This window comes from Tasmannia lanceolata, unplaced genomic scaffold (genome assembly GCF_043159265.1).
Source record: "Tasmannia lanceolata isolate RefF3 unplaced genomic scaffold, GAP_Taslan_0.1 ptg000044l, whole genome shotgun sequence".
Taxonomy (NCBI): Eukaryota; Viridiplantae; Streptophyta; class Magnoliopsida; order Canellales; family Winteraceae; genus Tasmannia; species Tasmannia lanceolata.
This window is the reverse complement of record NW_027518721.1, coordinates 6,011,336-6,038,178: the sequence shown is the minus strand read 5'-3', so window position 1 is coordinate 6,038,178 and position 26,843 is coordinate 6,011,336. Positions and strand designations below refer to the sequence as shown.

Below are 26,843 nucleotides of genomic sequence, written 5' to 3'. Positions count from 1 at the left end.
ATTCAAAACGAAATAGGATATCCACTGGGTTAATAGAGAAGGGCTTCTGCAACTTCGGAAGACCCCAGAACTTTTTGGCCCAATCCCATACATCTTCTAAGAGCCAGGAGCCAGATTTCAGACTCCCAATGAGGCAGCTCTTAAGGCTCATTTTCTTTCCTCCACCATAGAAGTTGGGATGTCCAAAGCCAGTATATCATCATGGATGGCGACTTGGATATTTCTGGGCCTCCACACTAAATTGGGGTTCCCTCTGTTTTTAGATTCCGAGCATTTTCTGCATATGATACATGATCCAAAATTTTTGTAATTACATTTTAAGCACATCCAGTCATTACCAATTGGAAACGGCTTGCGATTGTACTCCACCGCTCTAATACCAGGGGCCTTCCTAGCCCCAAAGTTCAACCTCCTCCCTCTGGCATCCCAATCTTCAATACTTCCTAGCGAGCCCGCGTGCGATCGGGGAGGGGGCCATTGGGGCCTAACCAGACTGGCCTCTTGGCCGAGCGAAAACAAGGATCTACGGCAGCATGGATTAAAAACCCCAAGAGATTCGAAGACTTCCAAAACAGAGTAACCGCTATCTAAACATGAAAGAAAAGGCCCTAATAACCGCTCTCAAGGTTAAATCCACAAACACAGAAGAAATCCGACGATAGCTTAAGCTCAAGGGCTCCCGGAAGAATATTCCAGCGGCTTCTAAAAACATCCCTTATAGTCATCTTCTTCCCCCTTGATATACCAGAAATGCCAAATTATGGAGGAAGAGAATCATACAGTGCCAAAGATTCCTTGGGAACTCCTGCTCTAGCAAGGCTATCTGCCACTTCATTAGCAGACCAACTTACATGCCTAAACACCAGAGTCTCCCACCCAATAAAAAATCTCATCGAAGATCCTATCAAATCTCCAAGGTGGCTTTTGAAGTCTATTAAGCCTAGGGGTGCAACTTGGGCGGGCTCAAGCCGAACCCGGTTTTTTGCTCGGGTTGGGTTGATGCTTGGTCGGGTTAGGGTTCGGGTTGGAAAATGGCAACCCGAGTTTAATTCTGGTTGGGTTAGGGTCGAGGCGTTGGCAACCCGACCCGACTCTTAACCCGAGGTATTTTCTCTTTTTTAACCGATTTTTACTAATTACAGTGGGGACTTGGAGGGAGACTGTCCTTTTTTTTATTGTTTTCGTATATAGTTAGAACTGTCATAAATGATTTGAGACTTTTGGTTTACTTGCCTAATTACGCCAGTTGTCTCCCACTACGGAAAAGTAAAACCCATAACTGCAGCCTGCCAGCTGTTTATTTTTGATGAGCTGTAAAAAAGGCTACTCTCTCTCCTTTTTATAAACTGTAAAAAAGTCTGAGTTATCTCCTCCTTGAGAAAAACAAAATCCCACAGAAGTTATCTCCTCCTTCGACGTACAACAATGGCATATGCAAAGCTTTCTAATCCTAAACCCAAACCAGAATAAGGAGGAAAGAAGACTACAAGCCACGGTCGCAGGTAAGTTTTCTCGTCTTAGCATTTTTGTTTTTTTGTTTTCATTTTTTTTTGTCGTCTTCTCTCCTCGGGTTGGAATTCGGGTCGGGTAGGGTCGGGTTAGGGGTTTGGTTTCGGGTTCGGGTTGGCCATCCTTGGGTTGGGGGTCGGGTCGGGTTTGGTTAGGGTTGACATGGTGCTATTTCGGGTTGGCCTCAACCCGACCCGAGTTGCACCCATCCTTGGTACACAACACGTACTTCTGCTTCTTTTGCATCCACCTCACCTAATGGACCCGCAAAAGCCCATATACAACCCCCCCCCCCCAAAAAAAAAAACCACACACACACCACTACTTGTCATATCTAACAAGGAGCAAAAGCAACCTTACAACGAGTCTCTAACAATGCCTCCTCCCCTATCCAAACCAGGGTTCTCTTTAGACGCCCCATTAATATTTATTTTATACCGATAGCAGGTGGCATGCACCATAACACCGTCATGATTTTTATTAGGGATGATGCTTTCCTCTAATTCTTTTTTTTTTTTTTGAAAATTGACAATTTTATTGATACTATGGAAATTACATTGGGGACCAGCGGTCCCAACTTGCAATACATAGAATCAATTAAGGGCTTTCCTCTAATTCTAGTTGTGTTAGAGCCAAGTTTTCCATGAAGCTACATCTTCTAATTGGTTTGAACTCTTTAACTAAAAGGTGTAACCAATGCACCACATTGCACCTTATGTGAGTTCCATTACAATAATTGTTTTCCATCTTTCGACCGAACTTCTTCCAAATTTCCCATAGCAATATGGAAGGAAGAATTTTAATAATGAACTTGAAAAAAGAATTAGTGTTCTTTGAAATTCTAAGCCATTGTAAGAGCCTACCTTCTAAAGATTGAAGATAAATAAAAGGAATGTCATGGACGTTAGAAAAGTACCTCCATAGTTTTTTCGATGAAGAGATGATTTATATCTTCAATGCTGCTTTCATCACAACAATTGCACTTAGAGGCAAAGGCTATAAGTTTATCTTGGATGTTGGCATCTATTGTAATAATTTTATGCATCCTCCTCCTCATAAAGGTGCTTATTTGGTAGGGATGAAGTCCCATATAGCCTTAGCCCAATCCTTTGGCTCTACAACATCCCTAATCAAGCTCAGCGCCGTCTAAATAGAGAAAGATCCATTATCGGAAGGGCATCGGACGAACTTGTCGTCTTTAGAGTTAATCTAGATATTAATAGATGATATTAATCAATGTTATTTCTATCAAGGTAACCTTCAACAATTCCAAGATTCCAATCTCCATTATTATTTAGAACATCCTTAATATATAGATCGGATATGGAATCATTCCAGTTAATAGTGATCTCCTTGGACATCTGTCATACCATTTGTCGCGCAAAAAGTATATTACCGTTCCCAACCAACCACCTACTATTATCTACTCACATGTCTCTTATGTTGATAATGTCTCTCCAAACTTTAAAACAAGCAACTTGAGTATATCTCATGTCAGTCCCTTCTCTCTGCTTTCCTCTTGCCATTTGTTATTATTATTATTATTATTATTTTGAATGGTTAGTATTATACTCTTATCTATGCCGTTGCGACTAGGACTGTTAGTACCGCTAACAATTGCCACCACTTCTTTTGCTGCTGCCACTATATTTATGGTATTATTGTTATTGTTGCTGGTTTGGCAGGGCTTTCCACCACTACCGTGGGGCACGTGACCAAAAGAAACCTCTGAAGAGGCATCCAGAATTGGATAGGCTGCTCAGGGAAGAATTCCGTAGCTTGGATGACTTCAAGGTGAAGGAGAAGGCGGCTAGAGAGGGTAGCGGGAGTAGTAACAGTGGTTACAATGACAGAGATGGAGAGACCCCATTCGTAATGGAGCCCAAAAAAAGGTCCAATTTGGCAGGGGAGCTGGAGGTACCAGCACATTAGGCAACAGAGGAGAGAGGTTTGATTGTGATCTCAGAATTATCTTCCTGGGGCATAAACTCAAACACTTGAAATTTTTTTGTTCTCAATGTATTTGGCCCTTGGGCAATTTTGTGCAGATTTTGAAGTGTTCCTCTGCAGATGAGAAGGTCCTCTTTTTTTTTTCAACTCGGATTTGTACATAAGAAGGAAAGAAAAATAATGGTTGTATCTGGGATTGTGGAAATTGACTAATAAGAGTCTGGAATTCGGCTTCTTACGAGCTGTTACTTGTCATAATATCAGCAAAATAAAAGAAGAAACAGTAGGCTCAAGTTGCTAATAATCCCATCTAAACTTTTTCTGTGAAGAATCTGAGATGGGTTTGTTACTTATTGCAACACTACAAATGGGTGTATACAGAATCAAAAACCAATGTGGCTCCCAAATGTCATCCCCCCCCCCTAGATGGACTATCAAAAGGGAATCCGGGCTGAGTCGAGATTGGGGACTTGTTTTGCAGCTGTGATGACCACACTCCATTTTCCTTCTTTAGCCTAGCCGGGGTATGGGGATCAAATGAGGAGGAAGCGAGGGCTCTTTGTGGGGTTTGCAATAGTGTTTGTAAAACAAAGGCTTACCCCCATTAATTATCGAAGGGGACTCATCAAATGCCATTTAGTGTGCTAGTAACAAAGCACAGGATCTTTGGGAGTTGGCTAACATGATTGCTGAAATATGCAACCTGTGCCTTCCTCTTCACGTGGACTTTGTGCACTTGAGGTGGTCAGCAAATCAGGATGCCGATTGATTGGCTAAGGAGGGTGTGGTTCGAGTATCGATGGAAACACATCGTTCTGTAACGTAGTTGGATAGGAGGATCACTATGACTAGCCCTTGGTAGAGTTACTAAAGAAGAAAATGATTTATTTTATATTATGGATGACTGGTTACGTAAGAACCGTCCCATCCGTCCGATCAGCAAATCAGGATGCCGATTGATTGGCTAAGGAGGGTGTGGTTCGAGTATCAATGGAAACACATCGTTCTGTAACGTAGTTGGATTGGAGGATCACTATGACTATAGCCCTTGGTAGTAGAGTTACTAAAGAAGAAAATGATTTATTTTATATTATGGATGACTGGTTACGTAGGAACCCGTCCCATCCGTCCGATCGGGTATCATTGAAAAAAAATAGGAGCCCATTGGTTTTGCTTCAGAACTTGCTGGGACCATAATGATGGGTGGATTCGACTTCAGTCATAGAACATGGTGAATCATAGCTAAAATATCAAAACAAGGGAACTGAATTTTCCCTCTCTTGTTGAAGCGGGTGATTTTGGGCGAAAAAAAAGGCAATTTAGAAACACTCCCTCCCTAGGTTGACGGATGCCCTAGGGAGGGAGGCAATCCTCTCTCTCTCTCTCTCTTTTGAATCTCGCCCTCTCTTTCTCATTGCTGGCAAAAGATGAACCATGGAGGCCGAAGTTGGAACCGTGGAGGCCAGATCTGGAGTATGGCTCTTCCGTAGTGGCTAGATCTAGGGCTGTGGAGGCAAGATCTGGGACCGTGGAGGCTGAATGCCATGGAGGTCGCGAAGCTGGATCTGGAGTTGAGGAAATCCGTGGAGGTTGCCGGAGGCCATGAAAGGCCGTGGGTTGCTGGACCTGATGCTTTGGAAGGCTGGCTATAGGTGGTGCAAGGCCGTGGAGGCCGTGGGGGATCTGGGAGGCTGTGGATCGTCGGATTTAGCAATATGGTTGCTGGGTTTGGCCGTAGGAGGCTGTGGTTGTCAGAATCAAGATTGTAGGTCGTGGCTTGAGGACAGGCATGATGGCCAGTGGCAATGGAGGTTGCTGGTTTCTTGATGACGGTGGTGGCGGCTCGACTCTCCGACGGAGATGATTTTTGTGGAGGAGTTGTAGGAGGGACGGGAGGTGGTGAGCGTGGAGAAGGAGGTGGTTGTCGACGAGGAGGATGACCCACCGGGTTTGGTGGTGGTACGAGGTGTAGGGGCCGCTGGAGATTCGACGGTGTTGTTGGATGGTTGGCTATCGTGCATGATTAGGGGCGCACAATAGCTCTGGGCTTTCGAGCCGGATTTTTGAAAATCGAATTTGTAATGTGGTGGAGAAGTCTGTGTGATGTGGCAGGTCACGATCTTGACTTGGTGGGCCTCACAATATTGCACTTTTTTTTGGATTCGATACAATTGAGGCTATCGGGTAATGTAAAGGGTAATGGGTTTTTCTTCTGGGTCAAGGAGAATACTAATGGGCACTTCATACTCTGTAAATCTAGTGGGACTACCGGTCCCATTGAAATTTTTGCTGATATGAATATATTTTTCAATTTAAAAAAAAAAAAAAAAACATGGTGAATCATAGCTGATTGTCCATTGTATTGCTGCAAGTGGTAGCAAGGTGGTCTGGATCATTTAGCCAAGCCAATATAGTTACTGCAGGAACAGAAATTACGGTCGGTTCGTCGAAAAGGGAGTAGAAGTGTTGTGGGACTGGAACCTAAAGATTAGTCCATGTTGTAAAATGAAAAAGGTGGAGAGGGGTTATCAAACATCATTCCACTTCTCTCTCTCGCTTCTGTGGCACATGTGGATTTTGCAAAAGATGGGACCAATGGAGGGTGCGTACGCGCGGCTTGAGCTGGAAGGCGGATTTTGGCGCACTTTGGTTAATTTTTTCAGATTCGATATGAGATGCTGATCTTGATCTAGATCAAACGGTGCAATCAGATAGTGATTGATTCTGAGTAGCTGAGATTCGGACCATAGGATTGTGCTTGGATGTGCTCCAATGTGCTTGATCGGGTGTGATCTTGAGCGTAAGATCGTGTGGTAACGGTCGGTGTCCGATTGGGTACAATCTAGATCGTTGGAATCCGACCAATCGCGTATCAGAGATCAAATGCCTATCGGGTGCGATCAGAGCCATAGAATGGCTATTGGTCATGATCTAACTATTACGGTGGAGCACATAGTTTTATTTAGAGAGAAGATATTTTCACCCCCGCCCCCCCCCCCCCCCCCCCCAGCATTTCACATACGCTCCCCTTATAAGGAGATTTGAAGTAAAAAAGCGTTAAAGTTGCATACTGTTTGCGTCAAATCACCTTATAAGGGGAGCACATGCTTAATGCAGGGGGTGAAAATATCATCTCCCTTTATTTAAACCAACAGTCACTTCGGAGCTGATCTGAACCGTAGATCATGATCTGGGGCGATCTAACGGTCAGATATGCTGCCCATGTTGATAAGATGCCAGAAATGAGTGATTTTCAAACAGAAAAGTCACCCCAAAAACCTGCCATCTGCACGACCGTATGGAATTCCATTGTGGTATCCTATTCCAAAGCTTTCTACTAAAGTCTGCCAAAGTTCCTGTGTTCTCCTATTTTGTCAAATTTCTATCTATTATGCAAAAAACAGTAACTAGTTTATCAAGGACTTATTATGTCCCAAAGGCATTTCATTTTGGCCTCCGCTTTTGCTTAGCATCAACAAGTATTAGTAGAATATTTCTACCAGGCTTCAATGTATCTTGGAGTGAGCTCGCAGATCCCCTTTCTACATCAAATATTTAACTGGTGGGGGCAAATATTGTCTTAAGGAAAGCGACGTCAAGTAACACCCCTTGAACTATTTGGATCATCCCATCTCAGTCGTTTTTGAAAAATAGATACGGCCACAAGCCACATAAAATCTTTTCTTTTGATTTAACTTTTGGCCCCCAAACCATTTCAGATTTTTTTTCTCGCTGTTGATGTAGAAAAGGAAACTTTAGTGGTCAAGAGAGAGAGTTAAGAAAGAAAAATGCTATAAAAAAGGGATTTACGAGAATTTAGCATTAACTTCAGTTGCTTTTAGAGGGGATTACGAAACAAATGCTATAATACAGGGGTTACAAAAATCTGAAAATTTTTCAAGGGGGTCTTATATAGTGAAATTTTTTCACTATATAAGACCCCCTCTTCCGCCTCCTCCCCCCCTCCCCTCCGCACCCCACCCCACCATGCCGGCTCCGTCCCTACCAAGTGTTATCATTTTCATTTTTATTTCCTAGCACATTTTCGATAACAATGAGGAACCTAGCAAGTGTTCAGAATCTAGACCTGTTACTGTTTGTTAGTGGCTAGGTGCATTTGGGGTCTGGTTCAATAATATCACCTGATGTATAATGGGTGAGGGCTTGAGGTGCTTTGGAGCTTTTTCCATATAGTTTTGCATTGGTGGGACATCTTGTCCCCTTTGATTTAATTGAGTTACAGCTGGATATATATGTACTGTAGATTCAAATATATCTGCTCAGCATTTGCTCCACTCAATCAAATGCGCTGGGTTATGTACTACGAATACAAATGCCAACAAACAAGCCAGGGCTTTATGATAGATTGGGACTAAACAAACTGCCAACTAAGCCTTTAATCTTCAATTGAGGATTAGAAAAACAAAGGACTTGAATGAAGGTGAAAACAGACTCTGTGCTTTAATTTCTGCTACTAGATTGAATCCTAATAAAGAGAGCCCACCATGAATTTCTCTTGAATTGCGGCTCAACTTTCTCCCAGTTTTACTAGGGAATCTATCCTATATTTAACCTGGAATTGGTCAAAGTGGCATTTCTTAGTTTTATCTATTGTAATTCTTCTCCTGATAGCTGGTCACATGCATAGGACCACAAGAATTAAAGATCAAAGGAAATACTTAGAGAAAAAGCTAAGTAGGAACCCAGTTTTTTATTCTCACAGCTTCACATAGGTGCTGTGGCAGAAAAAAAAGTGGTGTGGCAGAAGTTTGTCCATTGTCAGGATTACCCATAAGAGTTTAATTCTGTAATGAAAAACATAGGATTTGCTAGGCAATTTTGTGGGAAGCCATTTCACGGCTCACTTTTGCAGGAGAGAGCAGCCACACAGCCACACAGGCTCACTTTTTAGCAGATTTTGTCTTATTTATTTAATTCATCTGAGGTGGCTGTTCTCTCCTGCAAAAGTGGGTTTCAAAATGGCTTTCCGCCAAATTGCCTAGCAAATCTCGTATAACATAGAATTTTTTTGGTGAAATTCCATACTCCTATTCATGGAGAAATATATTCACCATTACCCAATCTCACAGGGGGCAGATAAAATCAATTGTGGCCTTGATTTCATGCGTCCTCATTCAGGGTTCCACCAAGCCCTTGATTTTTCGTAGGCCTTTATCATTCCACTCACCATGGGACGATGATCACATAGATCAACACATGATAATTTAGAAGATCAACGGTATCGATTACACATACATGTCGCCGTATAGGACCCAAAAATTAAACAGTGTTCTTGGGCCCATCGCATGCCTCAGGTGGCTGGTCCACCAGATGAACGGTCTGGATCATCCGGATGGCAGTCATGTGTACCGTGATGTGCAATGAATGAAGATGGGGTTGCAATGACTCATGAGGAGCTGAAATCTAATATTAAACTACCCCACTGTCAGTGTTGTAATATCGTAGAGTGAATATACTTAAAGATATCGCCCTCTCATCTAAAAACATTAGATAGATTCATCAAGAAACATGAGAATCCGTGTCACCATTAATGAAAGGGAAAATGTTATTTCCACCCTTTTTGCCTAGGTAAACTGGGATTGAACCTACAACCTCAAGGTTGAGATACAATGCCTCAACCAATTCAATTGAGATCTTTCCACCCCTTTTGTTTGTACTTTCCTCAAAAAATGAAGGGTCTAAATGCAGCCATTTTTTAGAAAACAATCAAAAGGGGAAGTCATTTTTCCCTTTATCATATATCCACACAACATCATGCATTTTGAGAGTTCTCAAGCAAAAGTAAAAGAAAAATCCAAACCGCCAACAGAGGGTGTTTGGGGTGGCCCTCTTTCATCACCACCTGATGGGGTGTAAAAATACAGCAGCCTGCTAGCTGCCGACATGTGGCTAGAGGAGGGCCCACCGCAGACCAGCCTATTAGCTGCCGACACGTGTCTCTAGGGGGGCCCACTGCAGACCCCGCGTCAGCAGGGGTAGTTTGGTAATTACCACAGAGTAGGTGAGCCTGAACCTATAGCTGGTCGACACCTGTCTTGGAGCATTAACTCCCCAACTACCCCAAATTTTCTCTATAAAAGGGCTTCCAAAGCTCATAAATAAGGGTATTGAATTCTCACCCACCACTCTTAAAACTCCCTCTTCACTCCGGCTCATACTGACTTGAGTGTCGAAGGGCCTGTTCGGAGTACACTCCGGGTCGGTAATTCTGACCTCGTTTGCTTCTGTGCAGAGCACAGTTCATCCGGACTCTATTTCCTTCACTTCAGCTCCTCGGGCCCTCCAGCTCGGCTCTTACGTCACTGTCACATCTGTTAACCGATTTCGGGCCTAACACCACCCATTCTGCCATAGAACAAAGGGAAGAATCCAAATGATGAAAAGTTTCTCTAATGACTTTCTTCCATGAAAGCACAGCTGCAAATTCATTGATGAGGGACCAAAGTTGCCCAACCCACACACAATTCCAACTGGCATGGGTTCCCCACTCACAGACATTCCTCCACAGTCACATACACAATGCCCTCTGCTGTAAGAAAGCACCCATGTGAACATTGTCTGTTCTCATGAACCCAACAACACCATGTAGAAAAGTACTCTCCCTAAGGGCCTGTTTGGATTGCAAGAAAAACATTTCTCATGGAAATTTTTTTCTTTCCTCAATTTAGAGGTAGATAATATGACTATGATTAATTTAGAGGGATATCATCATAAATGGAAGGTAAACGACTAGTTACTCCAAAAGCTTAAGCGAGGGCGTTATTTAATCTTTATACTTTAACACTCCTCCTCACGTGTGGTCCCTCTCTTTTAGGGTTGGCCTGCACGTGGCACATGTGGCCCCTCTTTTGGGTTTGGCCATTGCATGTAAATTTTGCTATCAAGGAGGTTTGAACTCGGGCATTTGCTCTGATACCATGTTAAACAGCCAGTTACTCCAAAAGAGCTGTTGGAGAAGGCATTATTTAATCCTTTATACTTTAACACCCTCTTGAATTGGGTTGGGTCATGTAATGTTTTTCCATGTGTAAAAGTAGGAAATTTAAGAAATATTTTTCCTTTCCAAACTTTTCCCAAAAAAACCTGCAACCAAAAGAGGGCCTAAATCTTTAATCAGTGAAAAAAAACTTACTGCGACAGTTAATCCTCACCCTTGTTGCTTTCCATGGACTGTCATGGCACTGTGGTTCAATCTCCTTTCTCATTTGACTAGAGAAACTTGGAATTGTTTCTCAGCTTTTGCGTGTCAATGTTTTGTAGGTGACATCCTAAACTTCACTTTATAATATCTGTTTTAATTGATGTTTCAGGTTAAGATCATGTAAACTACAAGAGATTAATTCCCTTCTTCAATGCGGGTTTTTTTATTTTCTATCTTTCAATGAAATAAAGCAAGTTTCAATGAAACAAAGCAAGTTTCTTCAATATGAGTTTTTTTTTTATTGTTTCTCACCAATTTTAATACAAATAAAGATACCGCGACATTAGATAATGTGAGTAGGCAACTTGACAAGTATTTCCATTATCCCTCAACAAGAAAAATGATTGTAGATAAGTTTAAGAAGGATAATGATAATGCGCCCGTTGTTTATAGGCATTCATTCATACCTCTCATTCAAGTGAAATATCTATTTTTTAACCTAAAAGAAGGTAGCTATATTGTAGACTGAAAGGCTTATAGTATCCCAGTTGAAATAATAGGTGGTCCTGTGTACTACTGATGATGATGGAATATCGTTTCCTTAGTGCAGCATATTCAAGGTGTGTCTGTAAAGCAGAAAAAGAAACTAAAGTCTGTAGAAAGCAGAAAAGGAAATGGAAGAGTCTAGAAAGCAGATAAAAGATAAGAAAAAAAACAAGAAACTGAATTATGAAAGCATAGGATAGAATTTAATCTTCCCAATGGTAAACAACAATAATGAACTCAAAGATACGAAGTAAAAAGCTCATGATACAAAAACTCTCTTAGGAAATGGACTCCAATAAGGAAAATTAAATCATTGACAGTATATAGAGCAGAGGCTCAAAAGTGCTATAAAGCTTAGAAATAGCATAAACTAACAACAACATATATAGACATCGTATTCGGTATTCGCTTTAGGCCATCTATAGATGGAGACAAGAAAGATGGCAAATTGCCATTTACTTGATCTTATAAGTGGAAGAAGATCAGACCTTCCAAATTGTTCACACTGGAACCTTGATAATTCAGCTATCCTTCTTGCTTTTTCCACCTTGCCCTCTGGCCATGAGTGTTGCTTTCATATCCGCTACTATCACCCGACTCTGTCACTCGCTTCTCTGTCGATTTTGCATTCTCTTGCACAGCGTCACGATGTGTGTATCCTGATTCTCGGCCTCCTCGACGCTCCTGAAATAAGCCATGTAGGTCCCACAAGAGGGGCACACCAATTAGTTCATGTCTAACATGAATTCCCACCAAAACACAGATACAAACTCATGTGTGTTTGATGCATATATACATACACACCCATATATGTATCTACCACAGAAAATTATGTTGGAGATGCCACAAAGGAACTGATGAAATGGTAGCTATATGTATCTACCACAGAGGTGTTGCTTCGATTTGAGGAAAAGAATCAGTAATTTGGATTCTGGCAATACAACTTGAAATGGAAAACTGATAAAGTACAGGCACATATAATTAATTCCTTGAATAAAAAAGAAATGGAAGCCCGAAAGTAAAAAAATTAATGACCTGCTAGAATAGCATTTGTTAGTCCAAGATGGAACTAAGGGTCCATGATCTAGGAAGAAAAATAGAACATTGATTGCCAAATTATTTGAAGGTATAGAGAATGTACTGCTGCATTAATGTGCCATGGACTAGGCTGCAATGAGTTTTGTAAATTTTGTCAACATTAAACTCCCATTGTAGGTATAAATAAAAAAGATATGAGAAATAACAGTGGTAGTCATTCTGTTTTAAGTTCAGAAGGCATCAAACTAGTATACTACTGATACACATCAAAATGGAGATGCCCAACAAAATGGAAATAATATAATATCAGAAAATCATGAGATAAACAAAAAGAAGGCAGAATGGACTGGAAATGGCACAACCCAAACTGGAATATATCAAAGAAATTGGAAAAAAAAATCATGATGCAGTTAAACTAGAGGTTTTTAACTAGTTCGCTGAAATTGATAACGTACATCTCGGAAGGGAAAATCATCAACTTCAAGCATGTGTATCACATGCCCCATCTTCGGCCTCTTCTGCGCATCTGGGTCTACGCATCGGAGAGCTACTAAAAGTGCCCTCTTCAATGCTCTCGAAGAAGGTTTCTCAGGCATCTTAGGATCCAACACTCCCTCTGAATTCTGGTTCCCAACCATAGTTTTAAGCCACTCAACCAAATTGACCTGAAAATCACTACAAACACATTAAAGAAAAATGCACAACCTTGAAAAGCATATGAAGTAGTCTGATAATACCAACAAGTATTCTTTTCTTTACTATTTATAATTATACTAACCTCGCCCGGAGGTCTGCTGTAATCAACTGGGTTTCTTCCTGAAATGATCTCCATAACAAGAATCCCAAAACTATATACATCACTCCTTTCATTCAACATACCTGTGCTAGCATATTCGGGAGATACATAGCTACAAAAACAGAAACATGAAATTATCATCCCAGTCCTTGGCCATAGATGGAAGCCTAATTTGCTCAGGAAAATAAATACAGTTTAGCGCTTAAAAAGGAGATCTCAACTAACCCAAATGTTCCCATCACACGAGTAGTGACATAGCTCCTCTCCGAGCCCAATAGCTTGGCAAGCCCAAAGTCAGAGACCTTTGGGTTCCATTGCTTATCAAGCAATATGTTGCTCGATTTAACATCACGGTGAACAACCTTGGGTTCAAGTCCCTCGTGTAGGTATGTCAAACTGCATGTCATTAAGTTTCTAATGTAACAAACAACAGAACGATCTGAATAAAAAAGTGTAAAGATCGGTTGATGCTGACTAATAAAAGAAAGAACACGTACCCTTTCGCTGTTCCAAGAATAATGTTCATTCGGATCTCCCACGTAAGAGGGCTGTAAGGCCCTACATCCCCATGTAGCCATTGTTCTAAGTTACCATTGTCTACATACTCGTAAACAAGCATCCTAGCATAGACAAATAAGTTGATCAATACATCGCTCTTCCAATGCCAAAACCAATGTAGAGAAGGTCATGATTATGAATTGTTTTCGTAGGTACCAATGTAAAACATTTTAATCTTGCAACACTACAAACTATACAAGGCTAAAAGGAACAGTGGAAATAAGTACCTATAGGCTCCTTCAGCACAGTAACCTAGCAATCTCACTAAATTCTTATGTCGAACACGCCCAATTGCTTCAACTTCGACCTTAAACTCCTTCTCCGCTTGACCTCTGAGGAAACAACTTAATTAAATGTCAAATATCCACTTTGATACCCATGCACATCCAATACAAATAATCTGTTCAACAAACTCTCATATTTACTTTTAAACTGCATTCAAAGCCAGTGAGCGACTAATACAACAACAGTACTACAATTCCACACTGGGTTGTCGTTATAATTGAATTTTATCTCAAATTAACACCCATGGCCATCTGGGACTTTTTTTTTTTTTGGTGTCATCCATCAGGGACTAATATAATGACAGTAATACAATTCTAGGCTGGGTTTTCATTGTAATTGAGTTGTATCTCAAAATGACCATCAACAACAACTCAATTCATATCTCATTTGACATTTCCAAAGGAAATAACATGAGTGTTTCTGTCATAGGAAACAAAAACAAAGAATCTATGAATAGTGTACCTGTTATTGAGCAAGTTCTTTACAGCAACCTGCGTATTATCTTCCAAGATACCATGGTAGACAATCCCATACCCACCTTCGCCGATCACATTCTCATCAGCAAACCCATTAGTGGAGGCCTCAATATCTCTAAGAGTGTACCAATGCCCCCAACCCAAATGTGAAACCTCAGGAACCACAATTGGAACCTGCTCAACCGATCGGTTCTCGCTGCTACCATGTGAAGATCCAGCACGTTCTGGATACGAAATCCGATGGTCTTTCCCAGTCTCTATATGAATTCTATGAAGCCCAATTGGGCTCTCTTCTTCAGGGGGAGGAAGGAGCGTTTGGTGTTCGATTGTAGAGATGGATTCAGAATCAGGCAATGGGTTGGTGGCAATTTGGGGGGAAGGTTTTGTGTCTTGGTGGTCAATTTGGGGGGAAGGTTTTGTGTCTTGGTGGTCAATTTGGACTACTTGGATTTCTTTGGATACATTTGGGATTGTAGGTTTGTGGGAAGTTCTGTGTTTGGAGGTGAGCCAGAGGGAGATTAGGAAAAGGAGGAGGACAAAGGCGGCACCAACGCAGATTCCTACTACTACCCAAAGGTGAAGGCCAAAGATGGAGGTGGGCTTGGAGAGCTTATCATTAAGGAATGCAGATTTGTAGTCAGACATTTAGTTCTTCCTCTAGTTTACAAAGGGTGTTGATGGTGGTTGATTTTAAGAAAGTGTGTGCAGATAGAGAGGGAGTGTGGTCATACTAGCACAATTGCACTGGATCCCATCAATACTTCCAAGTTAGGCATGCTTAGGCAAGAGTAGTACAACGATGGGTGACCTCATGTTGACCCTCTTGGGATTGAGCCTCTAGCTCAATGATCAGGGCTTTTGTTCTTCTACCTGGAGGTTGGAGGTTCAATCCTAACTTACCTACCAAAAAAATGAAGAAAGATTGTGGTGAATTTCTAAGTAATGGGGTTTGTAGTGGAAGAGAGCTGATGAAGAATATAAGGTGATGGCAGTGAGTTTTGAGAGAGAAAAAAATTTGGAAAAGAAGATGCAGCCAAGAAATTAGTTCCTAATGATGGTGGTGAAAAAGATTTCACAAATGGGTTTATAGAGAGAGAGAGAAAGAGAGAGAGAGAGATGATGGTGCTGAATGTTAACAAATGGGAAGAAAGGTTCAAGGAAAACATAGAAAACAACAAAATAGAAATGAAAATTAAGATGGTGGTATTTTTCGGTGAAATGGGTTATGTAGAGAAAAGAGAAAAGAAGAATTTAACGAGGGTGGCGATGGCAATGACTTTGGAGAGAAGTGGGGTCTAGGAGAGAAAGGGAAGAGAGTGAGGATGAAAGGTGGCAGCTGTGATGATTGGGACTTTTGCAATAGGAAGATCCCCACTCATAGGTTTTTTAATTTATTAAAGTGATTGGTAGAATTTGGATTTTCAGGTTTGTTTTAGGTTGGATTTGATTTAGTTTCGTACTAATGATAAATTGAGTTTCAGTTTCTCATGAGTTAAGACACCTGGTTCTTTGACATTTGTCTACTTTTTCTCTCTTGGTTTTTTCTTCACTTCATTTTTTTTCCTACAAGTGGGCACTGAGTACTGAACTCAACTCACCTCTCTCGTGGGCCCAAATAGTGATGGGGCCTATTCATTTGATGGGTCCATCTTGGATGAGGCCCATAGGTGAAAGTTGGGCTGGGCCAGCCAAAAGCCCAAATAAGTAAATCCATTTACAGTTGCTCGGATTGGACTTGGGCTGTTATAATTTGGTTTTATTTAGGTACTAAGAAATCTGGCCTACCTTGTATAAAAGGGTTGTGTATGTTAAATTTAAGAGACTGATAACCACACTACCATATTTTGATAATGTCACTACTCATTTTGTTTCACACTTTGATACATGAATTTTATAATTCAGGGATTGCAAAATCGTAGATTTTACGAGCTAAAACTCGGAATTTATAAGTTTAAACGTAGATTTTACAATCATGAGGATGTACAATCCAGTTTTTAGCTTATAAAATCCAGGTTTTAGCAGGTAAAAATTCAGGATTTTAGAATCCTTGATTATAAAATTATTGCATCCTATGTTTAGTAGGGCTGCAACTCGGGTCGGGCGGGTCGGGTTTTGGAGAACCCAACCCTACCCGAGAAATATCTCGGGTCGGGTCGGGTCGGGTTTTTTTTCGGAAAACCCACGATTCCCAAACCCGGCCCTATCCATGATAAATCTCGGTCGGGTCGGGTTTTTTCACTTTGACACAATTTTTTAAGGAAAATTCTTGTTTGGCAAGGCAACTCAACTCATAGAAGTAGAAATTACACTCACATTACACTTGAATCAAACAATGATGCAATTACACTCACATTACACTTGAATCAAACAATGATGTAATCAAACAATGTTGTAATTACAATCAAACAATGCTGAGTCAAACACTTGAATCAACTCAACTCATAGAAGCAGAAATTACACTCACATACAATAACAGTGGGTGCGTGGGTTTTCACTTTTAACTTTTAACTAACAATAGAAAAAAATGTACATACTATAACTTATGTAACTCGGGTCGGGTCGGGTCGGGCCCCTTCAAACCCGGCTCGACCCAAGATTCATGCGGGCTTTTGAATGCTCAACCCGGCTCGACCCGAAACCCATGAAACCTGAACCCAACCCAGGTTATTTTCGAGTCGGGTCGATGCGGGTCGGGTAAAACCCGGCTTGAGTTGCAGCCCTAATGTTTAGGATGGGTTTAGGTTTAAAATTTTGGACATGGCCTAAGTCTCTCTACCTGAAAATATTTATCCCAATAAATGTATCAATCGGTACTATTCAAATTGATGATTAAAAGAAGTTCTAGGGTACAAATTACATTGATCTGACGCGTAGGATCTTCTGAACATTAGAATTTGAGAATGACTATGCAGAAGTGAGATTTTATATGGTGTAAGCCCTTATAGTCCCGTATTTTTCAAAAAGTATTGTACGGACTACACTATAGGATGATCCAAACCGTCCATGTGATGGAGCACAACGTAAATAGTTTGGTCGTCGGAAATCATTTTCATAGGATGATCCTCTCCCTCCGATCTATAGAGGTTTACATAATATGCATTTCCTCTATAGATCAGAGTGTTGGGGTCATCTTATAGAAATGATATTTTGAGCACAACCTATTTACGTTATGGCCCATCACGTGGACGGTTTGGATCCTCTTTTAGCGTCGAGTACTTTTTGAAAAATAAGGGCTTACACCATATAAAGGGAGATGATTCCCTGTGGGACCATAAGGAGGGCGCATAATCCTACAGGGGTGAAAAAATCATCTCCCCATATAAAATCTCAGCATTTAGAAAGTATTGACTTCGAGAGGTTGATTTCGGGCACGCATGATATTCGCCTGGAACAACATAAGATATACCTTCAGAAATTTTAATGACCATAATACCCCCTACTTTTATTATAGAGATTTTCCCCGCACCTATAAATAATTATCATCAATCCAACTCTAGTTTCTCTCTTTCATTCTTTCTAGAGAAACTGCTAAGATGGGAGATGAGGAGCCTCTCAACAAAGGAAGTTTTCCTTGGAGGACTCATCATCAACTCGTCTTATGTAAGGATTCCTATGGGATAATCAATTTCAAGAATTTTCATTTTGTTATAAATATAACTAAAAGTAATCAAGGGAGAGAGTAAGATGGAGAGAGTAAGTAAGAGAAGTAGATAGTAGAGAGCGAGAGAATGAGAAAGGGAGAGAGAGAGAGAGAGAGAGAGAGAGATTTTATCGTTCTCTCTACCTGTCATTCAACTCACATCCCCTTTATATAAGGGAGGGGATGAGATGGTTAGCCATTAATGGCCACCAAAATTAGGTGGCCATTTATATCATTTACAACACTCCCCCTTGGATAACGATCATACAAAGAAATGGAACCATTTAAGACTGCCTCGTTAAAACCTTGCTATGAAAAACCCAATGGGATAAAAACTATAGCGAAGGAAAACAAGTACAGTCTCCCCCTGAAAAATAGTTCATGTTAAGTTGAGATGCTTTATCCGGGAAGATCTTTGAATCGACGGATTCCAATTCTGTATCTCAGGTACTCAAATTGTGCTTTGGGAAGTGCCTTTGTGTAGACACCCCATTTTGACCGAACCCTAATAAGCCTTGTTAGGATAGAAACCCTATCAAACTAGTGTTTTAGAGTCCTCAATTTGTTCCTAGAGTAGGTTAGGGTCTCATCTAGGTTCCCATATAATTTCATCCGAATCTGTTGCGATTTGCCTAGTAAACGAATAAAGTTTGTAGTGTAGTGTAGGAATAAGGGTGGCAATTTAGTCAGAAAATGAGGTGTGCTGGAACCTGGAAAGCTAGTTCAAATTTACTGCAGTGGGCTGTCCAAGAGGATATATGGGTGTGCAGATTAATGTGTAGCATAATTAGGGGGTGCATTATCCGGGAGCAGTTTTGTAAATAGAGAAGATTATTTTCTTCCTTTTCAAGTCACAATTAGGCCCAGTTTTAGGTTAATGAGAACTTAAGGTAAGGATTAGTGGAAAAGGTATCTTAGAAAGCTTCCTTGGAAGCTTTTTAGAGGCTTTTTGGGTTTTGATCCCAGCCATTGAATATACAAAAGATTTGGAGGGTTGAGATCGAATTGCTAAGGAGATAGTTTTCATAAAAATTTCCCCTTTACTATTATCTACAATGCAAAATGGTAGTCTTAATACACTGGAGGTGTATGTCCTTGAAAAGAAAGGGGGGTCGAATATATATCATTTGCCCTTTTATAACCCAACGAATTAGGGTTAGAGGGGGCTGCTTCATTTGTCCAATGAAGAAAATTACAGAGCAGAGAGGGATCGAGAGAGAGAGCTCGAGCTCTATTCCCATCACCATCTTTAACCTTCTTTTCCACCACCACAACCACCATTTTCCCCTTTTCATTTTCACCTAACTTCACTTTCTTCTTCTTCTAATTTCTACTTCCACCATAACCCTACCCACACCCTTGCCAATTCAACCGTTGCCACCATCACCTTCATCTCAGTCACACCTCCGTCCAACCCAACTTCGGCCGACACCACCGTTACCTCCTCCACCCTCAACCTCCATCAAGGCCACTATCACCACCATCTCCTTCTTCTACATCCATCACAGCCACCACCTCATTTCACCTCTACCCTTATTCCATCTCCTACACCCCTTTTCATTCTCCATCTACACCTCCAAACCCTCCTCCATTAAATCCGACCCAAACCCACTTCAAACCTTTACCCAAAACCCATTCTCTCTATCCCCACCTCCTCCAACGAACCACCATTATCATCTTCCTTTGACGCTTCACCTCCACCGGCCACCTCTTCATCTTCCCCAACCCCATCTCCAGCGCCCCTACAACCTCCACCACCACCATCTTCATCTCCTCTGCCATTTCTTTCATTTTCTTGATAGCCACCATCAAACCCACCTAGATTCTCCCCCATTTGCAGCCACCAAAACCCACTTCTAATCTTCCCCCTACAAATCATACCTCCATCATCAATTGCCCCTTTCATCTTCCCCATTATCCCAACCTAACAAACCCTTGAAACCCATTTTCGTTAGAAACAGGGGAGAGATCCCATTTCGTTTGGAAAAGAGGAGGAAAGGGGAGTCGCCATCTCCAGCCCCATTTCCAGTCACAATCCGGCATCATCATCAACCCTTCAAGGCCTAGCCATCACTACTCCCCCTCCACCATAGCCTTTTCCCTCCTCTACACCTCCTTCAGCCTATCACCATCATCCTCCTTCTTCTTCTACCATTACCCCTACCCTCAAACATTTAACCCACATTGAAACCCCTCTCAATTAACCTCCATTCAAACCCATTCTCATTCACTTCCAGAGAAAAGAAAAAAGGAAGGTTGTAGAGAAATCAACATCAGCAGCAGAGGGAGGCTCTTCATTTTTTTTAGGAGAACTGGCAGAGAGAAGAGGAGGACACACACGCAAAGAGAGAGAGAGAGAGAGAGAGAGAGCTTTGAGTAGAAGGAAGAATTGAGAGAGGCAGACCACCATCATCTCCATCTTCTCCCACCATCATCGTTTCCACCGCCCACCATAATCCCATCATCTTCTTCTACCCTTAATTCCACGACTAAACCCGTTTCTAATATTCCCAAACCATAAATCTACTCTCTCACACCCCAAAATCTCAACCCCAATTTCATTCTCAAGCTCTTGGACACTTGGATCTGTTTTTAGTTGCTAAGACCTCTTGATTTGACAATCAAGATTGAGATAACTCCTTCATTCTCTTAGTAATTTCAAGCAGCTGAATAGGAAGAGTAGAACAGGAGGTAATGGATCTTTCATTTAAATTCTACTTAACAGCTGTTATTGCTTGTGGTTTCTTGCGATTTTCTTTCTTTGATTCTCATGTGGTAGAGCATGGTTATGAATTTAGTTGGGAAATGCGATGGTTGATCAAGGGTTGTGAAAATCCCACTCTGTGGTTTTCGTTTGGTGATGTATGGTGAGGGTTTAAGTAGAACTGGTGTTAATTTCCTTGAGATGTTCATTCAGTAGGATATAGTTACGATTTTCTTTAATAATTCAAAGGTTGCGAAAATTCTTTTATGATATCCATTTGTTGATATATGATTGTGATTTTTCCTTTGAATCAGTGGTAAATTTCTATGGATTGTGATAATTTTGCTTTGAGCATCATTTGACAACATGGAATGATAATTTTATGTGAGATTTGTTATAATTTTTTCCATGATTTATAGTGAGCTTTCTTTGTTAATCATTTGATGGTATGTGTGGACCCCGATCCCGAGAGAGGAGGGGGACGAGCCCCCGAAAGTCTCTAGATCATCCACGTGAAGGAGAGCTCCACCAAGGAACTCTAAAAAAAATGCCTCTCACAGCATGAGTGGCGATGTAAAGTGAGATACCTCTCGATTCGGGGACTAACCCGGATTCGAGACGTACCTTAAACAAAGAAGAGTCGCCATCCAAGGAAGTCGGCCCTGGTTCCCATACTATGCTCTGTTGCAATGGATAACCAGAGATACAAAAGGTTCGTGCCTGGTTACGAATTTGGAAGGTCCGAAGAGCACCTCATCCGCCCAAGTGCAAGCACCTGGTCTCTTATGCCATTTATTTATTGATTTTGAAGAGTTTTAGGCGAAAATCATGTGAAATGGGAACATATATCTCCGAGAAGACGTCTACCTAATCATGCATGTCTCGGAGATGAATAATAAGCACACACAAAATAAAGGAAAGAAGTGTCACCTAAGAATAGCTAGGTTATGAGTGTCATGCCTGAATGATGTCTAAGTTCTGGTGGACAAACACATGCATGCTACAGCTAAAGGTATAAGGTCTGTACAAGATATAACAACATGATAAGCTAGAAAGATAATTGAGCTACAGCTAAGCATATGATCAAAGTAAGCAAGCAGGTAAATGCTATAGCTAAGCATGTGAGTGAGTAAATAAATGATCACACACCATCATAATCCTATACAATAAATCATAATCAATATACAAATACAAGCCCCGAAGTACTAACAACAAACCCTAAGACTCTAATGCTTAAACCCGAGTCTTTAAATGATCTGATGTTCATCCAAAGAAGCCTATGTATCCCCGCCTCCACGAGAATCAGAGTCACGTAGTTCTTCGCACATATTATAGGCTATGATGCCTAAGACATTTAGACCTCTATCCTAGACTCGACCTAAAAGACCCGACTAGTTATTAACGCTTCTTGTGCGATTATTTAAATTCCAATGGATTGTGGATTTTAGGACACCCTATACGCCCTAACTAAATGCAGGTTAGCCCTAAGCTAATGTAGGTGGTTCCTACAACCTATGTGTAACTAGGTTGTGTGTCATAAGAAAAATAATGGGATCACTAACGCATCCCAGACCTAGTCATCAATCGGTAATGTGAATCGCCAACTGACCGGACGGAGGCGTAACCTACTCCTAGCTAGGACAGACTCCTAACTCTAGAACAAATACAACCAGGACAGACTCCCAACTTTAAAACAAACTAAACATCTAGGATAGACTCCTAACTTTAGGGGAAGATCTTCTTGAAAAGGTTTTGAAGAATTTTTGTATTTTTCAAAAGGTTTAAAATGATTATTTTGAAAGGTTTGACTGAACTTGGGATAAATATCCCAAGCTGCCTACGTACCTTGTGAAAGAGGATCAAGCCAACGTAGTTCGGAAACATAACTTCCTAGCTACTCCTAATGACTCAAGACTTTTGAGATTTTTGGTTTTTCAGATGTTATTCAAGTATTTTTTGAGTTTTGATTCAAGAGGACAGAATCCTATCATCATAAGGGTAGGACAGACTCCTGATATCTCTCAAAGGTTGGACAGAATCCTATACTTTGCGAGGGGGTAGACAGAATCACGACTCTGCAAGGGTTGGACAGAATCCTATGCCTTGCAAGGGTTGGATAAAATCACATGACTTGATCAGAGGTTGGACAGAATCCTAACCCCTATGATGATAGGACAGACTCCTGAAAGACTGACTCTCTAACTAAGGACAGACTCATATGCTAATGGACTGACTCTCAAACTGATGACTCTAAGAGGGGTGCTAATGAGACAAGGCATGTCTTATAGAAGAAAATGAGATAAAGAAGGGTGCTAATGAGACTGGGCAAGTCTCCGAGACACAGAGGTGAGCTCCAAGTATCCTTATCATTGCCCTTACAATGATAAGTAGGATCATGGCAACTAACAGACCAAGTCGGTCTTTATTTGAGAGGAGTGTTCTACTTGAGACTTGAATAGTCTCCTATGGGTGACTCACTAATGAGACAAAGCCTTTCTCTAAAGGGTGTGACTTGTTAATGAGACAAAGCCTGTCTCCAAAAGGGTATAGCTCTTTTCTATATGAGACATAACTTGTCTCTTAAAGGGGGCTTTAGATGACTCTTTCATTGCCCTTGTAATGAGAAGACAACTTCTAAGGGTTTCTAAAGACTAGACAAGTCTACTAAAAGAAAGAAGGGAGTGCTATCAAGAACAGGCGAGTCCCCTAAGGATGGACTTATTTCTGCACAAAACTGAAACCGTCATTGACTAGAGGATATGATTATCAGAACATGACAATGACAACATTACTTTTAAAGTGAAACTACTGTTACATCATCGTAATATTGACATCTGGAAGAAGCAAATAAATACCCAATACACAACAGTTTTTAGTGTCATATCTCTTAAACTCTGTTCATGATAAACTGGAAAAATGGCATTAACTCTACTACACTTTACCATTCGTACTAAAAATCATTTCTTTAAAAATCACATCCCAAATCAGCAATGTTTATGTATCTTAATGACTTCAAAAGAAACAAATGTTTAATCATCTTCAAATAACTAAATATCAAATGATGTATTTGAGATTTCTAATGTAATAGCATTAGTAAAAGTCAAAATCTTCCTTGCAGAGTTAGCACATCAAAGACAGAAAATATGGTTTTGTTATTACACTACCTGTTTAAAGAGACAAATGTCAAACACTCAGTCCCACTTTCATGAGTAAAATAAGATACTATCCTCAGTTTTTATAAACTTATATGTTAAGTAGTGTCCAAATGCCAAAGACCTACCCCAAGTGGTTATCTAAAATAATCTACTACTGTTCAAGAAATAAAATAAAAAATGTATTTTTTCATGATAATGTAAATCTATTTGCCAACATAATGATAAGGACTGTACATCAATCGTACTTAGACAACATGTATAAAAACATAACCTTTAAGAAGAAAAACCAATGTAAATGATAAGAATAACATAGACTTACAAAAATATGATAACAATAATATCACTGAACAATTCATAGCAGTATAAGTAATGAAAGAAAAATTGTGATAAAGACACCCTCATTATGAGCAGACAAACAACTTGGAGGGTCAAAGCAAAAATCCAAACTTCATTTTGAACCTTTTTCATATAGGAAGCTATTGTATATTGACAGTGAAAATAACCGTAATATCATGAACAAATAATGGTGATACAAATATCATCATGATTCTGTTCTAACTATGCTGCAAACCCATATCACCATTGGCAAATTTAAAGATACCCCAAATTCATGTGGACTGATTTCTTTAACTCAAATATGCCATGATAGCTACTATATCTACCATTCTCAAATTTTTTACAAGGCACATTAAAGATCAATTGAAAGAAAGAAAAAATTATTCGACACAAAAGTCTCTATGACAATGACCATATGCATTATAGTAAAAATTTGAAAAATTCAACTAAAGAACTAAACATTAACTGGTCCACAAAATTCACAACATTTATCTCCTACTCTGTATCCATTCATCCAAAGTAAATTAGAGAAGATAAGAATTCCCGAAACCAGGGCACTTATTAACCAAAGAAAACCCAGTCTATACCACCACTTTTATTCAAGATGATCATAATGCAGGTGAAAAAAAATGAATAAGTTCAAAGCTTATGAAATGGATCACATTTGGCCAAATTCTACAACCTCAAGAATACTGAACTTAAAGAAGCAAAGCTTAACTACATGGCATAAGTAATGAAGACACATAGCCATGAAGATCAAATATCTGACTGCCAATCGAATAATACATATACACATACCTCTATTCTCTAAATGCACAGCAACTGAACTGAATAATGAGATGAAATTAACCTCACTTATTAAAATATTTTCTTTCTTCTTTTTCCTAACTAAAAAAAAACCATATACATTTGACTTGATAATAGAAATTAAAAAAAACAATTCGTATAGATCATGAAGAAAATGCCATCCAAAATTGTGAGCAAAGAAAAATTAGGAGTATTGTTCATTGAAAACCATAATAAAAGGAAATACTTAAAATGAATGAGCTCTCCTGAACTCCAAAATTATAAAGAGGCTCACAACCATGCTATCCATTCAAACCTAAAAATTAACTTCTGAACCTAGTCCAGGCTGAAGCATTCCACTAAACAATCAACAACATAAATTCCAAGCTAAAATCTAATTAGAGTTATACCTCAAAACTGTTAAGGACATTAAAAGGAACTATCTTTCCAGTGAAACACTGAACTTAACCAAGAAAAATTTAACCAGATTACACAATTATCATGATACACTTGGATAAACACCAACACTTCAAATACAATAGTGATGCACTTATAGACCCCGGTCAATAATTCTTACAATACTCTTTAAAAAAAATCAATTCCACACAGAAGACCTGATATCTGAGCAACACAGAGTTATAAAAATAAACAATAAGAAATTTGACTATAGAAATAACACCTTCAAATTATCAATCAAGATTAAACAAATAAACTACCAGATGGAGATAAGTACTTGAGTACCTGAATCACTGATGAAATTTTAACTAGATAAATCGCAATTGTAGCTTGAAATTATTTGCCACGAACAAGGATCCTTGAGCTTCTTACTTGACTTTCAAGTACGAATATGGAAAATAGAAAACAAACATGGCATATCGAAGAGGAAAATGGCCGGATCTTTGTCAGTGTCATACCGAAATCTGCTCAGAGAAGAAGAAATTGCCGAAAAGATGAAAGTAAGGGAAAAAGCTAGGGTTTTCGGTTATAAAATGTAAATCTAAGGTTGAAAATGCAGAGTTCAAGTTTAGAAAAAATGAAAATGAGGTAGAGAAGAACTTGCTAGCGACAAAGACGACCTAAATCTGGCCGGAATCTCACCGAATTTCAACCGGAGAAGATGAATCGATCGACGAGAGCGAATGGACTAGGTTAGGGTTTGTAAATTTTCCCTCTCTTCTAAAACTCTTTCTGTTAAGGTTTTTAGCAAAATTAAAATTAATGAGAAATGAGGCTTTAATTTGTATTTATAGGAAACCAGGGATGACGATATTGGCACTACTAGTTGATAAGGCGCGCGGATTTGCGCAAAAATTTGATGGGCGCACGCCCGAATCATGTCTTATTTGGCCATGCACGGCCCTCTCCAGGATAAATGCACCCCCTTTTCTGCTTACACTGTGCTTCTTGCCCAGCTCGTCTCGTCTTATTAAGCAATTTAGCTCGGATTAAGATGAAATTTTGCAGGGACCTTGGTGGGACCCTAAGCTAGCCTATGATGGAATTTGGGGTTCCAATTCAATGATTTGAAGAGGCTTTGCTCAAACATGGAGGGTTTAGGGCACGGTCAAAATGGGGTATCTACAGATGCCCCTCTTTGACAGAGCGTGCTTGTCGCGAGAATGTCAAAGCTGAACAGACAACACATTTTGACTGGCCCAAAATTGAAGAAAGGAATGATGAAAATGATTTTGAAAAGATCGAATTGTTGGAAGGAAGGGATGCCTCAGGGGTCTTGAATGGAAAGGATGCCTCAGGGGTTTTTAATGTAATGAGTGCCTTTGGGGTCTAGAAATGTTCGGAAATGAAAGGGTTGCCTCAGGGGCTTGGAATGAAATGGGTTTTGGTTGTTTGCTTGGTGCTCGCAAAGATGCTCTCAGAGAGACTTTGATTCTTTCTACGCTC

General features: G+C 40.2%; 2 protein-coding genes across 4 annotated transcripts in view; one reads left to right on the top strand and one right to left on the bottom strand.

Moving 5' to 3' along the window:
- Positions 1-3,695, top strand: part of LOC143863486 (la-related protein 1A-like) — a 36,964-nt gene extending 33,269 nt beyond the window's left edge. For 2 of the 3 annotated variants that reach the window (XM_077374159.1, XM_077374157.1), the window contains exon 14: positions 3,195-3,695. In XM_077374159.1, the coding sequence (XP_077230274.1) occupies positions 3,195-3,441 (247 nt within the window). In that variant the 3' untranslated portion in view covers positions 3,442-3,695. The remainder of the gene's footprint in view (positions 1-3,194) is intronic. The other variant, XM_077374158.1, reaches the window with a different exon arrangement.
- A 7,629-nt stretch (positions 3,696-11,324) lies between these two features.
- On the bottom strand, positions 11,325-15,591 carry LOC143863487 (putative serine/threonine-protein kinase At1g01540). The gene is made up of 7 exons (XM_077374160.1): positions 14,307-15,591; positions 13,787-13,891; positions 13,499-13,621; positions 13,227-13,397; positions 12,984-13,113; positions 12,661-12,870; positions 11,325-11,851 (listed from the first exon to the last, which is right to left on the bottom strand). The coding sequence occupies exons 1-7, from the start codon at positions 14,963-14,965 to the stop codon at positions 11,693-11,695; spliced, it is 1,557 nt and encodes a 518-aa protein (XP_077230275.1). The 5' UTR covers positions 14,966-15,591; the 3' UTR covers positions 11,325-11,692.
- Between the last annotated feature and the right edge of the window lie 11,252 nt (positions 15,592-26,843).